Source organism: Rhyacophila brunnea, unplaced genomic scaffold, assembly GCF_057557595.1.
Source record: "Rhyacophila brunnea isolate RB1 unplaced genomic scaffold, BYU_Rbru_1.0 scaffold_2, whole genome shotgun sequence".
NCBI lineage: Eukaryota > Metazoa > Arthropoda > Insecta > Trichoptera > Rhyacophilidae > Rhyacophila > Rhyacophila brunnea.
This window is the reverse complement of record NW_028232859.1, coordinates 47,174,194-47,195,973: the sequence shown is the minus strand read 5'-3', so window position 1 is coordinate 47,195,973 and position 21,780 is coordinate 47,174,194. Positions and strand designations below refer to the sequence as shown.

General features: G+C 33.2%; 1 protein-coding gene across 3 annotated transcripts in view; it reads left to right on the top strand.

The window, feature by feature from the left end:
• Positions 1-21,780, top strand: part of LOC147072430 (uncharacterized) — a 289,337-nt gene that overhangs the window by 216,457 nt on the left and 51,100 nt on the right. For all 3 annotated transcript variants that reach the window (XR_015070705.1, XM_085947663.1, XM_085947662.1), the window contains exons 2-11: positions 5,625-5,781; positions 7,198-7,335; positions 8,378-8,513; positions 8,606-8,742; positions 8,952-10,219; positions 11,824-12,041; positions 13,382-13,779; positions 16,978-17,172; positions 19,079-19,336; positions 20,185-20,522. Coding sequence is in view for 2 of the 3 variants with exons in the window: in XM_085947663.1 (XP_085803789.1) it covers positions 5,644-5,781; positions 7,198-7,335; positions 8,378-8,513; positions 8,606-8,742; positions 8,952-10,219; positions 11,824-12,041; positions 13,382-13,779; positions 16,978-17,172; positions 19,079-19,336; positions 20,185-20,522 (3,224 nt within the window). In the remaining variant the exon portion in view is untranslated. The remainder of the gene's footprint in view (positions 1-5,624; positions 5,782-7,197; positions 7,336-8,377; positions 8,514-8,605; positions 8,743-8,951; positions 10,220-11,823; positions 12,042-13,381; positions 13,780-16,977; positions 17,173-19,078; positions 19,337-20,184; positions 20,523-21,780) is intronic.

Below are 21,780 nucleotides of genomic sequence, written 5' to 3'. Positions count from 1 at the left end.
GACGCTCAATCTGCCTACCCCCACGGGACGTCACTGTGTTTATCATACTTGTAATATACATTAATGTTTGTCACGTAAATGAAGGGCGCATTCAATTTTAGCAATATTTAAGTATACTCAGCACCCTTTGTGTTTATCATTTTTTGTGACCTAGTCGTCATACAATAATAAACTTAGTCGAGCCTTAACTCCTTGGTCCATGGCGACAGACTTTGACATTTCTTGTATTTCTTCTTGTTTTGAAGGCTGATCGTCGGCCAAGGCATCAAGAGGCATTACCTACTGCATTCAGAATAAGCACTCATTTTTTTAATATAACAGCAGTATCCAAACTGGTTTGTATGTTGTTATTTACATATTATCTTCTTGATTATTTCACCCTCCTACGCTCCACTATTTGTGTATATAACAATCACGAGGTCACGCTATTTCCCTCGCTCCAGCTCTTATTATTATATTAATTGTCAAACCTGCAGCGTGTATAATATATTTCTTATAGCAACACTGTGTCGACGAAATCCGCATAGTAGAGTAACAAGGGCGCGGTATTAGACACCCGGAAGTAGTGTCTAGCCACTAGTTTATTGTAATTAACATGAACGATAACTTAACGTACCACCCTTCTATCATATAAGTCATCACTAACCCATCAATAGTAATATAACTCCCTAAAAATGCGCAATTCTTTTCGGTTGCCCATTGGTTACCTACCCCCCAACATCAGTAGCGAAGCGTAGAAGCAGGCTGTTAAGATCCGCCATAAATAGTGCGCATTAAACTTTGTTAGTCATACGTATTTGTTTTTATTGAACTAAGACTACAATTTACAGATGGTATTGGTTAGTTTTTAAAATTCAATTAAGCCCTGCCTAAACTAAACCATAATAGTTTTGTATATTTTGTATATTTTGAACGATACCTACGACAAAATTATGCACACTGTTTCATTCATACTTATTTGTTTTCGTATGATTAAGAATACATAATATAACACAATATGTTGGTTCGTTTTTTTAACTCATTAATCTCTGCCTAAACCAAACTACAATAGATAACAATATTATTCTATCAATAAAATATTCAAAGTTATGCATGATTTAACTGCATAATTTTAGATATTTATTTTTAATTATGAATATAATTTAATTATAGATAGACGAGTATTTTTGACTAGTATCTATTATGGCTTGGTTTTCGCAGGGTTTAATTGAATTTTAAAAACTAACCAACACCATCAGCCTGTAAATAATTGTAGTCTTATTTCAATGAAAACAAATACATAATTTTTAAAAACACTTCTGAGAAAAATATTAAATAACCAATAGAAAATTTTTTGCACAAAATGCGCACGGGGCGTCAACCCAAGAGATGCAGGTTCGATCCTGCCGGGTGTCTTACTTTTTTCAAAAAGATTTTTTCTCAGGAGTGTTTTTAAAAATTATGTGTGTCCAATAATTGGTACAAATACATTCTTAAATCTTCTGAATTATTCATTGAATAAAAGAAATAGTTAATTGAAAACAAATACGTATGACTGGCAAAGTTTAGTGTGCAATATTTATGGTGGATCGTAACAACCTACCTCCACCCATCGCCACTGCCAAACATAAACTCTACGCCATTACTGGGTAGTATAGTAATAATAGTAATTTGTGGAATAATAATTATATGCTTTCACTATATTATATTATATTTTTAGAGGCCATCCATGGACTGAAACCGTATGCGGTTTAGATCCGTGTGCCATACTAAACTTATGATTTTTGTTCATGAAAATATATTTTCACTAAATTTGTAAGTGTAAGTGTATAATATAAACGGATATGATCAGATGCTTATAATATACTTTGTGAAAATATATTTCCTTGAACAGAAAAGGTAAGCTTAGTATGGCACACGGTTTGAAAGCGCATACGGTTTCAGCTTAAACTCAGATTTTCTCATAACTTTTAGAATAGAATGGCGTTCAAATTTTCTTTTCGTTGATAATTCCTTTTCACCTGCGGCTTCCGCAAGAGGAATATCTCATACGGCTTCCATAACTAGTGTAACAGAGAATTAATGGAATAATTGCTCGCCAGGTTGGACTCGGTATGTGGAAGTTCCGAGAAGTAGCGTGAAATAATCACGTCCAGTGTACAGCATCACGCATTGAGCGCTGGCCCTCAGAACAATGGCAGATTAAAATAATTGTGATAAAACATGACTAATCTGTAATATCCGCATTATATGGTTAGGTATAGTTGGCATTTAATAGTCGATGGTGAGTATTGATTGTGGACTAGCCATTGCTTTACACATTTCTCACAAATGTGATTGATAGATAATAAACAATGCTGACAATTCCCGCCTCTAAGCCTTTATGCTGAAAAAGTATCACTTAGGAATCGGACAATACGTCAAATGACGCTAAATGCGGCGTCAAAGACCTGGCAGCGAAACTTTGATTCCTTCACCAAGAGCAGACACATATATTTATTCTTTCCTAATATCCAATGCCGATTGGAGATAACCAGTTCGACTCCTGACTTTATCTGTCAATTCTTGACTTGGCAAGGTGGATTCGCTGCCAAGCTCTTTTTCACCCATGTGACGGAGAACTACAGGATGCAAACCACATCCTCTTGTAATTTCTGAGATTGAGAAGAGATGTCCAAGTCAATTCAACCAGTTGTTGGGCCCATCGGCCCGTCCCATCTTGTCGCCATAATGGGACAACTGGACGCCAAGACAATTGGACGCCGCACTGTCGTAGATTGATTGAGTGATTTTTATCAGTTTCTATCTACTACTTATTAGTTTTAATTCATTTTACCCTTAACATAATGTTTTTTTATTGCGGATTGAGAATTACCATTCTTTATATAAAAATAAAAAAAACTCTTTTTTCTTTGGAACTTAAACATATGTACGATTAAATCATTATTTACGTGTGCATATTTAAATTCTCACCAACTATTAAATATAAATAATAGTATTAAATATTTTTTTTAAAGTACGCACAAGTACCTAACGTCTGTTTATTTTCGAATTACGTAGCATCCAGTTGTCCTGGCGCCAAATCGTGCTAGATCCCGCCATAAATTCCAACTATATATTATAATGCTTATAAAAAAATTGCGGCGTCCTATTGCGGACGTGAAGATCTCTTCACTTAGTTTGGTATATCCGTATTGTTTTAGCTTTGGTTTTACATATTATATATACATTAATTAGACTCATTTATTTTTGTTAATTCCCATGCTCCTCTATCCCGTGGGATTTTTTTTAAATAAAATAATTTCAGTAAACTCATTAAAAAGCACTCTTGAGTGCGTGGCGAGACATTCTCAGACGTAAACAACTTCTGATGCTTCACAACTAACGTTGGGCCTCGTGATACGCTCGACCAAGACCGAGTATGGTTCGGGGTGAATTGCTTTAGGCGGTCTATCTTTGTGTTGTCCTCTCATCTGGAATTCCTACGGAAAAAAGGTTTTTTTTAAACAAGGTATCCATTAGAAATTGGTACCTATGTAGGTGTAGGAATGTTATAAATAAATAATAACATTTAAGTATGAATTACCTCAAGACTGTTTTTCCTGTTTTATTTGTTACTCGGAAAAGTACCATATTATGTGATATAGGTACCTAACGTGACCATTTATTTTTTTCCTCAAAACGGGACATCCACTAATTTTAGGTAATAGTGGGTACTATTGTATATTCAAGAAAACGCATATATCTTCATAGTTTTTTTATTTATTTATTAATGCAGATAACAGAAATGAACACGTGATAACGAATAATTTATGTGGTCTTATATTTTTTTGAAGAATAAATTTGCTTAACTATTAGTATTTGGTTTTGATTTCAAATAATAATTAAATTCTTGGCAGGACTTCTTAAAATCTACTTTGGTAATTAACATTGCTTTAGGACAGTTTAAGAACTACGACTTGCAACTGTGTTTTTTCGATCGTCCACAACTTATTCATTAAGAGAAAAGACCCTGTGTTCAGTATTCCATTCTGTCACTTTTTGGCGTGTAATGTAGTGAAAAATAAGTAAATAGGTAGGTACTCATCAAATACTTCTGTATCTTGGTTACAATAATTGATGAATCCTTTTTCAATCTATACATCTATAACAATTTGAATTTCTTCCCATGTAGGTATTTTGGTTAAATTCGCCCATTTATTTCTAATTGTTACCGTGGGTTGCTCTCATTCTGAAAACGGGACATTTCGGCGCCCCAAATCTGTGCTTGAGACAACGGGGACACATTAGATATACCCGTATTCTTTATATACGTTCCGCAGTCATTCACCTAATACCTACACTGTATTTCGGTATCTCTTCAAAGTGTCTTCTGTTCCGAAGCCGAAACAAGGAAAAGATTAAGAAGATAACCCGGGATATCTCAAGTACGAAAAATAATACAAGTTTTAGCAGTGACGTCCCTAGACAAAATGCCGCCCCTGGGCAGCGCCATAATGCCGCCTCATTATTTTATATAATATTTTTTATCATCCGTGCTCGTGTCGTTTCTGATCACCAAGGACGTCTAATGGCAACGGAAGTAAACTAGACATCGCGAACCCGACAAAAACTTACTGTCCTGTTTAACCTTTTATGTTAATTAATATATTTTCTTTCCAACCAGTGAGCTGAATTTTTAAAGGAAAGATATTTTCGTTATTAAGTACCCAGTTTAAGTAGCTATTTCTATATGATTCTCCTCGATTTGCTGCCCTTCGAGTAACAGCCGCCCCCAAACGACGCTCAATCTGCCTACCCCCACGGAACGTCACTGAGTTTTAGGTACAAAACTACTTACGTTGATATGTGATATGATATCCTTTATTAACAAACACATATATATGTTGGTTAACGCTTTGATTACTAAAACTGACAAGAGTCATCTGATACATTAAATATTACGTATTATTATTTTATGTTTTGACCTTTAAAGTGTGACCTTTATTCGACTCTCACAGAGTTATATTATATTTTAAGCAGCCGACCGTGCGAGCCTGATTCGCTTTCAACCCAACTTTTTATACGCCTAAATATTAAACCTAATCTTTAACAATAAAATATAATATATTATGTATAAACGATTAATGATAATATATGAATATCTAAAAATTGTATTATAATCAATGAGTAATTTATTGTAGAAAGTTGGATAGGAGTTAATTTATAGATAGATAGATAGATACCTCTACCAAACTATACCAACTGTATTTTAATGAAGTAATATTATTGGAAACTTTTTCACAATAATTTATTTAAATTTAGATTATCGAGTCTTTCTGTATATTTTTTACAAACAATATTATTATGTATTTAAATTTTCCTAAATATATAACCAATAATAAAGCAACAATGATTTACTTTATAAACGCCACGAATTCTATTACGGGACAGAAAATAAATTTCTTATTTATAATTCTCTCAGAACATTTTCTTTGGTACCATCTAGCGGTGTTAAGCTTAAGTTATGTGAGACGTTTGGAAATTTTCCGCCAGAGTGTACTATAAATAACACATTGAAAATTATTATTATCTGATAACAATGAAAATATTATTATTCTGAAGCTTATGTATTTGTATTAATTATTGTTTTTCTTTTTCTGCAGATGATCTTCTATCGCCATCATGGGTAACGGCGGATCCCATGGACAACCGGGGGGTGGCGTGGCAGCAGCCGTCGTCTCCCGGCACCAGCCTCACCAGCCTGCTCATTGGCACCATTCGCTGCCAAGCGACCCGGTGATGAAGGCATCACATCTAAAGGTGAAATAAACTTCTAATTAATTATATTGATTTAACATAGATACATTAAATAAACATTAATAATCAAACAAGGATTGAGACTACTATCATAAAATATAACGGAGATGCATATATTATTATAAATAGGTATATATTTTTTATGCTGATAGATTACTATCAGTATGAACCTTACAAAGCGCATGTTTGATTGTCTGCTGATACTATTTCGTAGCAGAAATAGCTAGCTTTCATAATAGTACAATGAAGCCATTTTTATATGTATTATATAATGTACACTAGGTAACAATAAATCGGTCTATCCTACAGGCGCATGAAGTTCCTTCTTCAAAAATTTGCATGGCATGGATTTCATGGAAATAATTAAATATTAGCCTGCGGCGCAATTGTATCTATCGCTACTTAACACCTCATATATTTAAAAGTCACACTGATACCCATATTAACGTCACATAATAATATTAGGATGATTTAATTAAATTCTGAATACAAATACTTACAATTCTAATGGTAAAAGTTTTGTACTATTCCATTTGAGTCGTTTTTGCGACACGGGTTTCGGCTTTCGGCATCTTCTGAGGCTGTGTACACTCACCAAAAGGCAAACACACACTAACAACGAACACTATTTACTCTAACTTATAATAAATCAATACAATAAAGTAGGTAAAAACTTATCACCTAGGTATCTATTAAGTCAAGGATCCAATAAAAAAATATATAACAAACAAATTATGAATAGTTGAAGTTTTTGTAAAAAAAATCCCATACCTTGTCAATAATAATACATTCGACAAGCGTATAATAAATCGTCAGACCTAATAGATTATTAGTAATTAATTATAAACAATAAAATACTACACTCAAGAGGTGTAAAATCGTCCATTCTGGGAGCAATGGAAATTAGTGGAGTTAACTAATGAGATATATCTATTATATCAGTATTTGTAGATAGATTGATCTAGTCTTAGTCTAAGATAGTCTTTAAAGATACCAAAAGGCGAACCCCGGCTAATATTATTACGTGGCGTTAATATGGGTATCAGTGTGACTTTGGAATTGATAATGTGATAAGCAGCGATAGATAGATAGATAAATGGAAACAAATTGAAATTCAGCATTCTTAGAGGATATTCTATAAAAATATACGTACGTTTTCAGTACACGAAAAATAATTCCAGTAATTATATTATTATTGCATATTAATTTTAACTGCTATAACAAAAACATAAATACATATTTCTTTAACAAAAAATAGTAATTAGGTATAAATTGTACGCCCCTTGCTAAGTCATAGATTATTCACACAGATTCATTCAAGGTATATTATTATACTATGAATTAAGTATCACAATGCGGAAATTAGTTTTCTATTGTGATCATAATATGCAATACATGACGTAAACATTTTTCTCTCAGGTTCTCCCGGACTTGGATCAAAACCCCCGTCTCCGGAGTACCAACAATGGCGCCATATTGCATTCGGGAGGCACCATCAGCGGGAGGAGGCCATTGTCACTCGCCCTGCCGCATGACAGAGATCCTATGCACAGTCATGTGAGTATATATTTTTAGGTAAACGGAAATTGATTATAATGCAGAGAGTGACTATGTGAAATGATTGATAATGCCATTATATCTTATATACATTAGAACACTTTCGGAAAAACACAGTCAAATGTTTTCCATGGCGTTGTTAATGCGTTTACGGCTTTGTGGTTTTAAGAATTTTAGCTTTATGTTAGGTATGGGAAGGAAGATAAAATTTATGTACAAAAACTGTTTTTTGGAAAATTTGATTTTAGACACTTAAGTCACAGGTACATATATTTTATGTATTACTAGAGCGACGCCGAGCGAGAAAAAAAGATGCGAAAGGCTTCAGTAAGAGTAGTCGAAAATAATAGCGCCTCTATTGCATGGCGTGTGTTTATACTATCGTGATAATAACTGTTAATACGTAATAGTGCTGACTGTCTCTCCAATCTCATTCTTTAAGCGTAAGCGAGACGCTATGTTGTCATCGTATGGTGCTATTTGACATATTCAGACATTTTCGCCACTTTCGTTCTACTGTCCATGCGCACCGCCATGCAGGTACCAATTATTACGTGTATTTTCTTATTATGGCCGCGATAATACATACTGTCAGCGTCAATCTATGGACGAGTAAACGGGGTAACAACAATAAAATTTACCCTATATAATTCGTGCGTAGTAGAAGATATCGCGATCTGCGCAATTTCAATGTTAAGTTGTTTCACTATATAATATAATTATATAAATATATATTTTATTGAAGTCAAGTCATACAGATATTCAATATTACAAAATCAATTTTGTTTCTTGAATTTTTATCATTATAAAAAAACTGTTCAACTAAAAATATGTGTCTCGCTAAAGTCATATAAAATTACGTATTACTAAATTGCACTATATTAAAATAATTAGACTTAACTCACATTTTTGTAAAAATAGAGGTAAAGTTGGGACGATCGTTGTTTTATATAGTTTTACGATAAATATTGTTTACTTTAATTATTAAATTAATTTTTGACTATCTTTTTTCCGATAATATGTAACGCACTGTTTTTTTCAGAATGGCGTTCATAGATCTAAAAGTATCAACCAAGATCCTTACGAAGGAGAACGACAACAAAGATTTTCCTACCTCTCCAACCAAAGAGATCCTCTTCACAGGTCTCATACTCACCTGCATTTAGAAGAACCTGAAGGTAATTATTATTATGTTCAATCAATTAATTTACGTAAATATTTTGTAACTTACTGAATATTATAATCATAATTTATTTATTTTACATTGCAGAGTCTTTTGCTACTCAATCTAAGAGGTTTGGATCAGAACCTGATTTGAGAAGTAGTCAAGAAATACAAAGTAAAAATAAAGTTAATAATAAAAATATGAAGAAAAAGTACAAAGCACCACCCCCACCTCAATACCAGGTTTGTTATACTATTCATAAATTGATTTCAATAATCCTTCAATAAATTATAAATATAGATATATACAGGTAGGTCGCATCATTTAGCATTACAGTACAGTGCGGGCCCTGGCCCATCAGTTAATCATCATCCAAAATCCGGTCTATCATTTACTACCCTTAAGGTGCCGATATAATATTATTTACATATATTATGTAATATTATTTTAGGATAATCACGGAGGTTCGTCTCCAGATTCCTGGAAGATCCAACAGTCATATGATCACCAACCACCACAGCCGCCTTCAAGAAAACTTCGCCTATTTAAGACGAGGGCGGAGACGAAGAAAAATGTAAAGCACCATCACGACATCAAAAGTAATGGTTACATTCATCACACCCAAGAACACATACGGCCATATGAAATAGAAGACAACAGACAATATCCTAATGATATTTTTGAACAATCACGATTTAACGAAAGAGAAAAACTTATTAGGTCTCCTTCTCGAGAAAGAGAAGAATATCTTAAATATCCCAGTAATAGAGAAGATGATATGGTGCAAACTCAATCTTCTTTAAAGAGAGAAGAAAATATACTCCAAACCGCATTTAGTAGACAAGAGTTCATCAGAACCAAAAATTCCCAACAAAATATGTACAGAGAAAAATCAAAAGCGAACGAGTCAAGGTTTGAATCCAATAGAGGCTTTAGAAATTCTGAAAGATTCAAAAAACAAGACACTGACACATTTGTTATGAGAAGAGAAAAATCTTTTGATACTAGTTTAATCCAAGAATCCAGTCATAATAATATGAACGGTGTAAATAGAATGCATAACGATAGAAAAACTTTGCTGGAAACCCAACACAAGTTCAATAACCGCGATGATCCTCTTGTCGAAGAAAGACAGAGAGAAAGAAGTGTAGAAAAAAGTGCCATAAACAACAGAAAATCGGCACCAGCCGGTGGTCTGCCGAGTGCGATAGGGTCTTCAGATTTTCAAGCCGAATTGAAGATGGCCACTAGAAAATTAAGAAATATCAGTAAACCACTACCACCTAAAGAAACTAAGATAGAAAAGAAGATAATTACAAGTAAAGTTGATAGCGGTCTCAAAGAGAAGATGATAAATGATAAAGTTACAACGAAACCACTGAATCGAGTAGAAGAACGAAATATTAGAAATACAGATGCCAGAACGAACGGGGTGAAGAACACAACTAACCAAAATAAATCTTATATTGTAACTCTAGATAGGTCAAAGCAGACTAAACCTAAAGCACCCAGAGTCGTCCGCGAGGAGAAGAAAGAAGAAACGAAGGCTGGAGTGAAAGCTATTGGAACAAAAGTGTTACCAGTCGATAAAATAGCTAAAGAAAATGTCAGGAATCGAAGAGAGAGTAGAGTACTTGCTGACAGAGGCCAGGCTTCTGGGAAAGAATCAACACCTGAACAGTCTCCGAGTCGAGTGAAAGCGGAAGCACCATGGGACAGGTATTACATACTTGTATTGTATTCGTATCCCTAAACACACCTTTATAGTAACGATCCAATAACATAAGTATTTGAAAAAAATATATTAGATATATCTATGTATATTGTGCCGCATTGTTTGACACTTCTTACTTGTTTATATTTGCAAAGCTTTGATAGCAAAATGTCACATACACAGTCTTACTTTGTTTGAAATGAGTCACAGAGCTAAAAATGCTTTTAGCGAAGCTACGAGTACAGTGATTGTCAATCGATGTGCCGGAAACTCTGAAATTTTATAAAATCAACGAAATTATTGAATTTAATGACTAAATTTTGTCAGAAATATGCTTAGTTTATTATTATATACTATATTTAATGTTGTCATCGTGCCATGCCCAAAATGCACGTAACTTTTGGATCTACGTATTGCATAATGCTACTACCGACATCAAAAAAACTATCGACACTTTTCGACAGATACCAGATTTCGATATAACGTCTTTACACATAACACACTATCATACACAATATTCATAATAAAACTTTTAATAAATTCACATAATAATATCGTCACGTCAATACTACAACTAGATATCTTGATTTTTACTGTTTTTGAGTTAGCTATTGAATATGATTCTACACTATCTTCTCTACCAAATGATAAAACTAGGTAAGTCACAAGTTATTGGAGCTGTATTAATTTTGCGTTTGAAAATATTAGATAACTTTGAAACCATAAATGCATTAAATAAATAAAATAATATATCTACAATATTTTTTCATACAATTGAACATTATTTAAGTATTCCCAATTAGACAAGTACAATTTTCCATTTTTATTTTAAATAATAATTATGCAATTAGCAATGTCCAAATCAGAATTACCTAGTTGTAGTATTGAGGTGACGATATGGTTATATATATATATTAGATAATAAGCTATTTCTTTTATTCAACGAATAAGACACAAGATTTGAGAATGTTACATTCTATATATTATTGAACATACATAATTTAAAAACATCTCATGCATATTATACGCACTAGAAAAAATCTTTTTGTAGAAAAAAATACGACACCTGACGGGACATGAACCTGAATCCGTTGCATTCGCACTAGTGTGCTTTTCCAATTAAGCTACGGGCATCCAACTTAATTACGACGATTTTAACTAGTCGTTGTTACATGAAATGCTTACCGAATTGTGAATTAGAATCAAAGTCAACAAATTTTCACATTACTATATAACTGAAAACATCAAAAACCTCTCGTAGTAATCTGGTCGCTAATTATTATAGTCACTTATATAAATATCTGTAGTTGTTGATCAAAATGATCACTGATATCATATTTATTAGATGTATACTTACATATCAATAATTTCATTATATGCTTCGGGCTTTGCAATTTGATGATATTGAAACTTTAAGCTAATACTTCAGGCCGGGTGACAATTTTGCAATAAAAGCAAATGTTTAAATTAAATTTACATTTAGTGAAAAATATATTTAGGTACTTTCAAAATTATGAATTAATTATTTTAAAGATTCATTCATATTTTCAAGCACCTGCTATAGTTATGCAAACAATAGTCTCTTATGTTCTTTTTGGTTACATTTTAGGAACCAACAAAATCAGCCATGTAAATCTTTTTACTTTGGAATGGACAAGAGCATCTTACCCGCGGCCGAAGAGGAGGTGAACGTCCACGAAAAGGTCCGCAGGCATTTGGAGATGAACTACAAGGAATTTTCAAAAACAAATGCATATCTTGCTGACGATAAAGTCATTCCGAACACGCCTAAAGACGACTACAATACAAAACTGGAACTACCTCAAGGTATTTATGTACTTAACATTATACAGCCATTTAAACAACAGTTTTTTTGTTCTAACTGTCGATTATTAATGGGACACCATTGTAATTAAAATAACATCAACTAATTTTAATAAAGACATCTCGATTACTTTTTTTAAATAAAAATATGTGGGAGTAGCAATTAAAAAAATCTAATTGTTGATATTTTAATACAGTGTTATATTTTTAAGTTCAATATTATTTTTAAATGTTCTTCTGTGAGGAATAAATCTTTCACCCTGATATTTCCGCGTACAGCCTACAAAGGATTTTAATCCCGGACAAAATATTTAATACCCAGGATTAGACAAAAACGAGACGTGATATTGAGGACCCTGCAATTTGACACTGTAATTTTCATTCTCGTAAAATGTTGGCAAGTCAATAAAAATTGTTCTACTTTCTTCTTATATTATGTATTTGCACTGGAAAAACTATTCTAAAATGTTATTTTTTATTAATATAGATTAGTGGCGAAAGGTGGAGGTAGGCTGTTAAGATCAGCCATTAATATTGCAAACTAAACTTTGTCAGCCATACGTATTTGTTTTCATTGAAATAAGACTAAAATTTACAGACGGTTAGTTAGTTTTTAAAAATCAATTAAATCCTGCAAAACGAAGCCATGATAAATAATAGGTAGTCAAAAAATACTTCTCTACCTATAAAATATAACAACAAAAATAATATGTTGTATCTATAATCGTTTGGTTAGGCAGGGTTTAATGAATTTAAAAAAATGAACCAACAATATGACGTGTAATATATATTCTTAATCCAACGAAAACAAATAAGTATGAATGAAAAAGTACCTATGTACAATTTTGTCGTATCGCCCAAAGTATACCAAAACTATTATGGCTAGGTGTAAATTGTAGTCTTAGTTCAATAAAAACAAATACGTATGACTAATAAACTTTAATGTGCACTATTTATGGCGAATCTTAACAGCCTATCTCCATCCTTCGCCACTGATATATGTATACCATTTTAGAATATTTTGTTTAGAAGATATACCTACATAGTATAAGAAACAAATTATACATTTTTGTTTCCAGAGCCCTCAGTATAATTAGTATATTGAGGTTGCTAAGTGATATTTCTGCATTACATCAAGTATAAAATTTATTTTCACCACGAAAATTCCCTTAGTAAGATGTATTTCTTGATGAAGGAACAAATAATTTTAGCAGGGCGTAAGTGAAAAATAAATAAATATGTTACACCAACATAATTATTGTTATTTAATTTTACTCTCCTATAAAGTTGTAATTATCAGTTACGCCATTTTGATTCACAAGTCGGTATTACTGTTTCTACAGGTTCATCGGAATCGGCATTATCAAGTGAACCAGAACCAGATGACCCCATGTCGGTGGAAAACAACCCTCACGGCATTGCACTGCAACTTCGGCCCACACTCCCCAAAAAACAACTCGAAATACCTCGATTCTCCCCTGCGGCAGCATGGAGATTACTGGCAGCCATGGAAGCAGAAAACGAAAGCGGCACGGGATCGGAGGTCATCACTCCGAGGCCAGATCTTCCGCCAGCTCCTCATCACGAGGAAGAACGCATCAGAAGACTCTCGAGACCGAGACCGGCGCGGAGTACGCATGATAAATCTGGTGATAGTGGAATTTCTGGTGATGCCGGGCCAGGGAACGACGACTGCATCGAGGCTACTATTGGACCTAGCAGTGCCATAATTACTCATGAGGTTAGCACCTAATTCTTATGTTGCAATTAAATCCACATACTTTTTATCCAATAGCAATCAAATAAAAAATAGTTTTCAAATACCTACATAGTTAATATATTTCACATATATAAAACGATCTCATTTCATCAAACATGCAAGAAAATGATTTAATGATTTTGGTAATCGTATAACATATTTTACTATTTAGGATTTTGGTATAATTTTTATATTTGAGCTGTTTCAAAGCCCCTTTGGAATCTTCTTACGAATTGATTGCGTCTCTGCGTCAAAGAAAATCGCCGCTGTAAACATCGGTAGTAACGTAAACGTAACGTATTCTTGTACAATATACGTTTTATAACTTTGCACTTTTTACTACACTGATACGCCTCTTTGTCTGATTACCTCGCATAAATTTATTAAAATCAGAACAAATGATTTTCACTTGTATTAATAGGATAATTAAATAAATATATAATATTTTTATCTAAAAAAGGTATTTTTAGAATATCTTACATCATTTTCATCCTAGAGTCGGAGTGCAAAATTGTGAAGCATATACTCTACAGTCTACCTAGACAATATTAAGTATCACGCAAATTATCGACCGGCAGACAATTCTTTTTAATATTTTTTTTTAGTTTATTTCACATTTAAATTTTGTTACAATTTATAATATATACGTACATCGTTTTGACTGTGACTGTACATACTGTTACGTCTATATAAAAATATGTAAATAATTTTGGTGACACAATATATAGGTCCCTACCTACATAATTATTGTTTGCTATTGTTCTAAACTAATTATTGGATTATAATATTATTATTTTTGGCTTGTTTTTTTTATAGATGTAAGAATGACTTGGATACATTAATGGTTCAATTAAGTAACTGCGTATGTCTATCTACTCAAATGGCAAAAATAGTAACCTTTTATTATTTAAATTATATGTAACTACCTAATGTGACTAAGACATTAGTATGGCATAACAGTTTTTTTTTTTTATATAAGTGATGTGTCTTCAATAAGTAGATATCCTTTGTTGACCAGCCCTAAAGTTATATTTCGCGAATGAAAACACTGTTAAGTTGTACCAAAAAAAATAAGTATCTTATTCAAATTCACATGAATTTAATAGCATATTTTATCTTTAATTCTCTTATATTAAAATTCACAGCCATGATCATTTTCAATTGGAATTCTTTGTTTTTAAACTTCTCATAAAACTACAAATACATAATACGCTTTACGAATACTGAATCGCTTTGTAATAATATCGATATAATGAAAGAGTCTTAGGCCCGTTTCAGACGGGACACCGGTGTCGCGCTCGATATAATATAGTAGGCCTTTGTATTATGTTTATATACGCCCCAGAGCTAATGAGTCAACGCATAATTTCGCGTTATAAATTAGAACATAAAGCTGGCTGCGGTAATAAAAACAAGTGTATCGGCGGCTTGAGAATGTAGCGGCTGACGGAAAAGTGTACCGGACACGCGTTGACTCATTAGCTCTGGGGCATTCATAAACATAATACAAAGTCCCCTTTATTCGAATACAAAGGCCTCCTTATTATATACGAGCGCGACACCGGTGTCCCGTCTGAAACGGGCCTAAGACAGTATGGCATAACAGTTTTTTTTAATGTAGGTAATGTGTCTTCAATAAGTATCCTTTGTTGGCCAGCCCTAAAGTTATATTTCGCGAATGAATACACTGTTAAGTTGTCGTAGTATATTCTTGGGTTTCCACCGTGTCTCCTTCTTCTCCTTTACTTGATTTTACTTCTTTCTGACTTCTTTACACGATGTCGGCAATTGCCGAGCACTCGATGGATACAGGACACAAATTTGACTTTGAAACCAAGATATTGGGTCGGAATAAAGGATATTTCGCACGATTGGTAAAGGAGGCCATTGAAATCCATAGAAACCCTGAAAATATTAATAGGGATGATGGATTACGGTTAAAAACGTCATGGTTTCCGGCACTATAAGCAAAATCTAATATTCGAGCCGGTATCTCTGGTCGTAACGATTGACAGATTACTCTGAGCAACGTTTGCTCTTAGCTAATCGGATTCCTTTTGACATTCTTAGAGCAACGGTTACATTCACATACCTACACTACATTTTCATCATAAAACATATCATCTCTTGATAATGGCCTCTGCAACGAGCCCGAAACGTCGAGTAAAGAAGGAAGAAGGAGACACGGTGGAACCCCAAGAATATACTAGGATAAAAAACAACCGTGAAAGCCTCAAACATTATATAACTGTTAAGTTGTACCAACAGAAATAAGTATCATATTCAAATTCACATGAATTTAATAGCATATTTTGTCTTTAATTCTCTTATATTAAAATTCACAGCCATGATCATTTTCAATTGGAATTGTTTGTTTTTAACCTTCTCATAATACTACAAATACATAATCCGCTTTACGAATATTGAATCGCTTTGTAATAATATCGATATAATGCAAGAGTCTTAGTATTAGAGACCCAGAAGGAAACCCACGTTTCATTATTTTTGTGTTCCCTAACCCCATTTAAATTATCTCTCCATACCTACTCATCGTGTGCTGCGGTTCTAAGGTTTCAAAACCCAGTATTATAGCGTATTTAATATCTCATTCATCTTAAAACTTCGATCCTCTAATGACACTATAAAAAATAAACCACTTTGTTTCACTGCAATATCGAGTGCTTAAAGTCAGACAACGTTATCTACAAAAAATGTGAGATTTGAGATAACGTTATTTTACATTTATGGCTACATGATAGTCAAACAACGTTATGTCAATCTTTTCTAATTTCTTATTAAATCGTCAGTAAAGTTTAACGCTAACTACATAAGTTACCCTTATTTTCATATTTTTTTAAAACTATCCCTATAAATTTTAACATCATCATAAGCAAGATAAATGTACAATACACAATAAATTATAAAATATTAACATTAGGTTTTAAATAAACATTTTCCTTGTTTAGTTACAAGAATCTAAAATAACGATTTTTGGCTCTCCTGTAAAGTTGCACTTTTGTAGATAGTGTTGTTTGACACTAAGCCCTCGATATGTAAACAGAGATTTTTAATAATTCGCGTTCGTAGCCAATCCATGAGTTAGATGCCTAGATTTTTCTGTCTGTTCTTTTTTGAATAGTGCAAAAACTATCAAAGGTTAATTTTGTTATTTCTTTTTAGGAATCACCAAGCCGTCCACTCCTCACAGCCTGGACTCCGCAGCAGGACTTAGAAGAAGAAAGCAGTTCCGATGCTGGAGTGGATTCACCTCATAGTGCCAACATCGAGAATGCCCCTGCCAAGTTTTCAGCCAGACAACAGGTTTTCAGTTTATCTCTGCCTCGAGAGACGCATCTCGCACATTTAGGAGAGAAGGTATTGCGTAGAACCATCAAATACCCTTTATTTGGCAATATTACAACACCTGTCTTATTGCTTTCCTCATACCTCATTTCTCGCAATATTTGTAATTAAACAGGTAGCACCCGTATCTTATTTTATTACAATTTATTTATGATTATCATTTAAATAATGTTTGTATAAATCCACCAAGTAATTCATTACATTATAGCATTCCTTAATAGTCTACTTACTATAAACTTACATAATATTTTTCATTTCGTTAATTATTTCAAATGTAATACTTATGTACACAATCGTATTTAGTCTAATATACCAGCCTCTGTTCCGGTTGGTTATGGGTTCACATTCCGTTAATTGGTCAAATTCCTTTTTTTTTCAATCAATATCTGTTCGGATCACTGGGAACCAAGAGTTCAATTGAATGGTCGACGACAAAATCTTATTAAAAAATACACATCTACACAGTATAAAGAACCGACCACATTGTGCTTCATTTTAGGTTGAAATCAAGGCTCCCTAAAATCAGGTCGCGGCACGAAATTACGAATTCTGATCATAGTGCCAGTTATTGATTATTCTTCAAATATAATGCGGTAAATGGTTATTATTAATTCATACAGATAACAATGGTAAAACGATATTTAATACTAATGAAATTCACTGGAAAATTTGCATTTGCCACAAACAGTTTTGTTTCAATCCGTTTGAAGTAAAAACAATATCTAGCACTATTATCAAAAATCGTAATTTCACGCCGTGGAAGCTGGTGGAACACCTACCTATTATTTTAATTAAATATTTTTTTTCATTTTTACTGTCATTTCCCTTATTTAATATATTTTTTACATTATTATACTATATTATTATGCAAGCTTTTATTTAGGCTTATATACTTTATATTATTTGAGTACATATTTCATTTGGTCACATACTTTAAACTTGAATATTATACCACTTGAAATAAAATATTAAGCACCACAATATACCAAAGAGCAAACTACCATTATAAATACATATATATAATATTGTCATATCGCGGAAAATCGTTTAAATGTTCCGAAAAACCATAAAAATATCCTGAAAATAATAATGGATGACAGTCTATGGCGTGTTTTTGTTTTATTTGAAAGACAATATTTGCTACGCAACAGATCTAAATTCTCTAAAATTATTATGAAATTACTTATTTATGATTTTTTTAAATGTTTTATATCTTCAGCTAGTTTACTGTATTATTTTTTTAAAGAAATGTCATTCAGATTTAAAGTTCAGTCCTTTTTATTTAGCTATTTCGGCAAAAAAATACCGGGAAATTTAAGTAATTTCGTTAAAGAAAGTCGAGGGCTTTCTTTTAATCAATAAATTTAAATTTATTGACAAATTACATTCGATTTCTTTTAAATTCCAGTTGCGGTCGGTAGTTTTGCCTAGTGATAATTTTTCAATTTATCGATACTTAATCTCATTATCTCGAAATCTCCAAAAAAAAATATTTCTCGTGATTAAAGATCGGCTTTATCTGTTTTTTTCTGATTCTTTCATGAATTAATTAAGGCTTTTGTTTTAAAATAGTTTAAGTATATCTACTTATAATAATTTTTTAAATCTTATATTTCAACTTTTTGGTACATTGTTCTTTTACATCATTCGAAAAACATAGTATTGTTTTATACAAAGCACAGATTGTAAATGATTTGTAAAATGTAAATACAATCACCATTTCTATAATATTTATTATATTCAATCTGTTCAATATAATATAACCTATTTGGCACGTCTTGACGACATTTTTCAACTGAATGCACCGTTTCAAAAACGACGTTGCCAAATAAAGGGACCATGTACCCTTAACTTCGCCAACAGCAATGATAATTCCGAGTAGTCCAAAAGTATGTTGTGTCTCTATGACTGCTTCCAGAACAAGCAATTCCAGCAGCCATTCAACAGCTTGCAAAAGTTCAAGAAGTCAGTGTCCGGAGCCTTGGGAGTAGCGTTGGGCGCGAAGAAGTTGGAAACGGAGATCGAAGAGACCAGTGATGAGCAGGCCGACAACAACTGGTTCCTCAGCAGGTCCGCGCCCAATTCGCTGAATAATGGGATGAACTCGAACTTGAAACTCTCCGCAGCCAAGTCAAATGATTCTGGTCAGCAACAGACACCTCCTTCATCAGATCAGGTGGGTGATATATAGTTTCCATTTCAATTTGCTAATTGCGTGCACTCTTGCTCAAACTTGTTAATAATATTACTGGAGCTAGTAGCTTAATTTATTAAAGTACTCGTCCAAGTAGAATATCACTCGATCAAAGATATATTTGTATTTTTAAACTATGAAAAGCCATTTCTCGTTTGCGAAGCTTTTACTTATTGATATTTTAATAATGTCGTAGATATAACTCTTTATTTCGAGGTACGTAAGTCAAAAGGGTATAAGTGATATGCGTATATGAAAATCAGTTATTTGGTTGATTAAACTGTTTAGAATGCTATTTTCAGCAATGATCCAAAAGATCTCAGTTAGACTGATTCAGTAACGAACTTACACCTTTTTTGTAGACACGAAAACAATAAAATTCTTATATTTCGCCTTTTTGGATTAAAAATCTCAATTTAATTAAATAAAACAGTATCCACATAATTTTGACCGTACATTTATAATTTTTGTGTGATATTTGATTTCTCTTGAAATTTTCTAAATAATTGTCACTAACCCATCTTGGTACATCTATCTCGTTTTAATAAAATGGAACACGTTTCATATTTTTTTCCGACCATGTCCGATCCTAATAAGATCATATGGGCCTCCACAGAGTGGAGGTTTTGTATTAACAGATTTTGTTTTTACGAAAAATGGATGCACAGTCACTTGCTCAACCTATTAGGTCCATACTCTGACTTATACACTAATTATTTAAAAACAATATGTGTACTTGCCAGACCCAGGATTCGAACCTCATAAGCCGCGCGGCCAATCGTTTCACATATTATATATCACTAAATTTATAATGTATAATTTCTTGATAGGAGGACGATCGCCTTCCCCCTGTTCTTCCCAACATCATGAGACAGCAACCGCCATTCTCCTACCTAGCAACGGGTGGTCACGTCATGTACCTTCCCCAATACGACTCACAGAGATCAACCGCTCCACCCCATGGTCAGGGTCTCTCACTCCCACTACATGACCAGCCATACTCCATGTCATACGCCGAAGCGGGAAAGAAGGATCGACTGCACCACCATCATCACCACCAGTACCAGGATGATATAATGGAAAGGAGAAGCGATGGAGAGATTGAAGAAATCGACGCAGCTGACAAAGATAAATACAAAGGATTCCGCGATGGAAGAATGATGATGAGGTGACTATTTTTCTTTCATTTCGATTTTCATATTTTCTAACATGGAACATGCTTTACTCATGATCTCCGATGCAAAAGCGTTACGAAAAATAGACGTAGAATAACTATTGACGCGCTGCCCGCGCCCCGCTTTGCGTTCAGTAGCCTACATTCTGTGCGACGTATTGTTCGTCTGTTATTATTACTCCTTTAGTTTTATTATTGTAATTACATGATTTTCAGAAAAGTAAAATTGTTTGAATCTTTTGGATTCGGTACTATCTTACAAATAAATTTTCTTTCGAATTTGGACAACCAGCATTCAGAGTATCAGTAGGCAAAGCATGTTCCATGTTTAATAATTTTAGCCGTCAGGGTTAATTTTTCCTTTTCAAGAGTTTTAGCGTTTATAACATGGATCGAGCACAACATACATTATTATTATCATCCAAGGCAGAAATAAGTAACCAGCGGCCCGTGGGTCACATACTGTATGTATACACGTGCATTATTGCGTCTCAAAAATGGTTGATCATACTAACATAACAGGCCACGTCTTACTAATATTACTTCACCATGTTCGATCCAAGAGGATCATATGGGTATCCACAGTGTCCAACAGGTCACGTTCTGTTCAGCTTCTAGATCCACGTCAATGCGCTGTATGCGATGACAGTATTACCTCACGCGCTTTTTACATGCTGGCGGTATTGCAACGGTTTTAGTTCTAAAAACGGCCGCAGTGACGTGTACGTCTCGATAATAATATAGACGTCGAAGTCTACGCAGAAATATTTCAATAATAAATATTATTTGAAAATTAAAAAAAATATATTTATACACCACAAGTATATACAATTTGCAAGGCTTTCCTTAAGAATTAAAGAATTATTCATTTTAGCTAAGAATTTAGTTGGAATTGCAAGCATTTACTTTTGCAAACAATCGTTTTCTGCCATGAATGAGCTTTAGAATGAATATTTATTTTCTTCTCGACTGACGAAAGCTTCAATTCAAATTTGCACCTCAGATTTGAAGTGAATTTAGATAAATTGACTAATGAAGCCACAAAAGGCACTGAGAAAGATAATGATAGGTATATAAACTGTTCGTTGTTTTATTATATTCACCTCTTTGTTCTTTAAACGTTTGTGCTCTATTATTAACACTAAAACTAAAATACGACTCATAAATTTAAAAAAAATGCTGACCCGTGATTTAAATATGTAAGAGGTTTAAACAGTCGTTATCTCAAATAAGTATATTTTTATATTGTGAC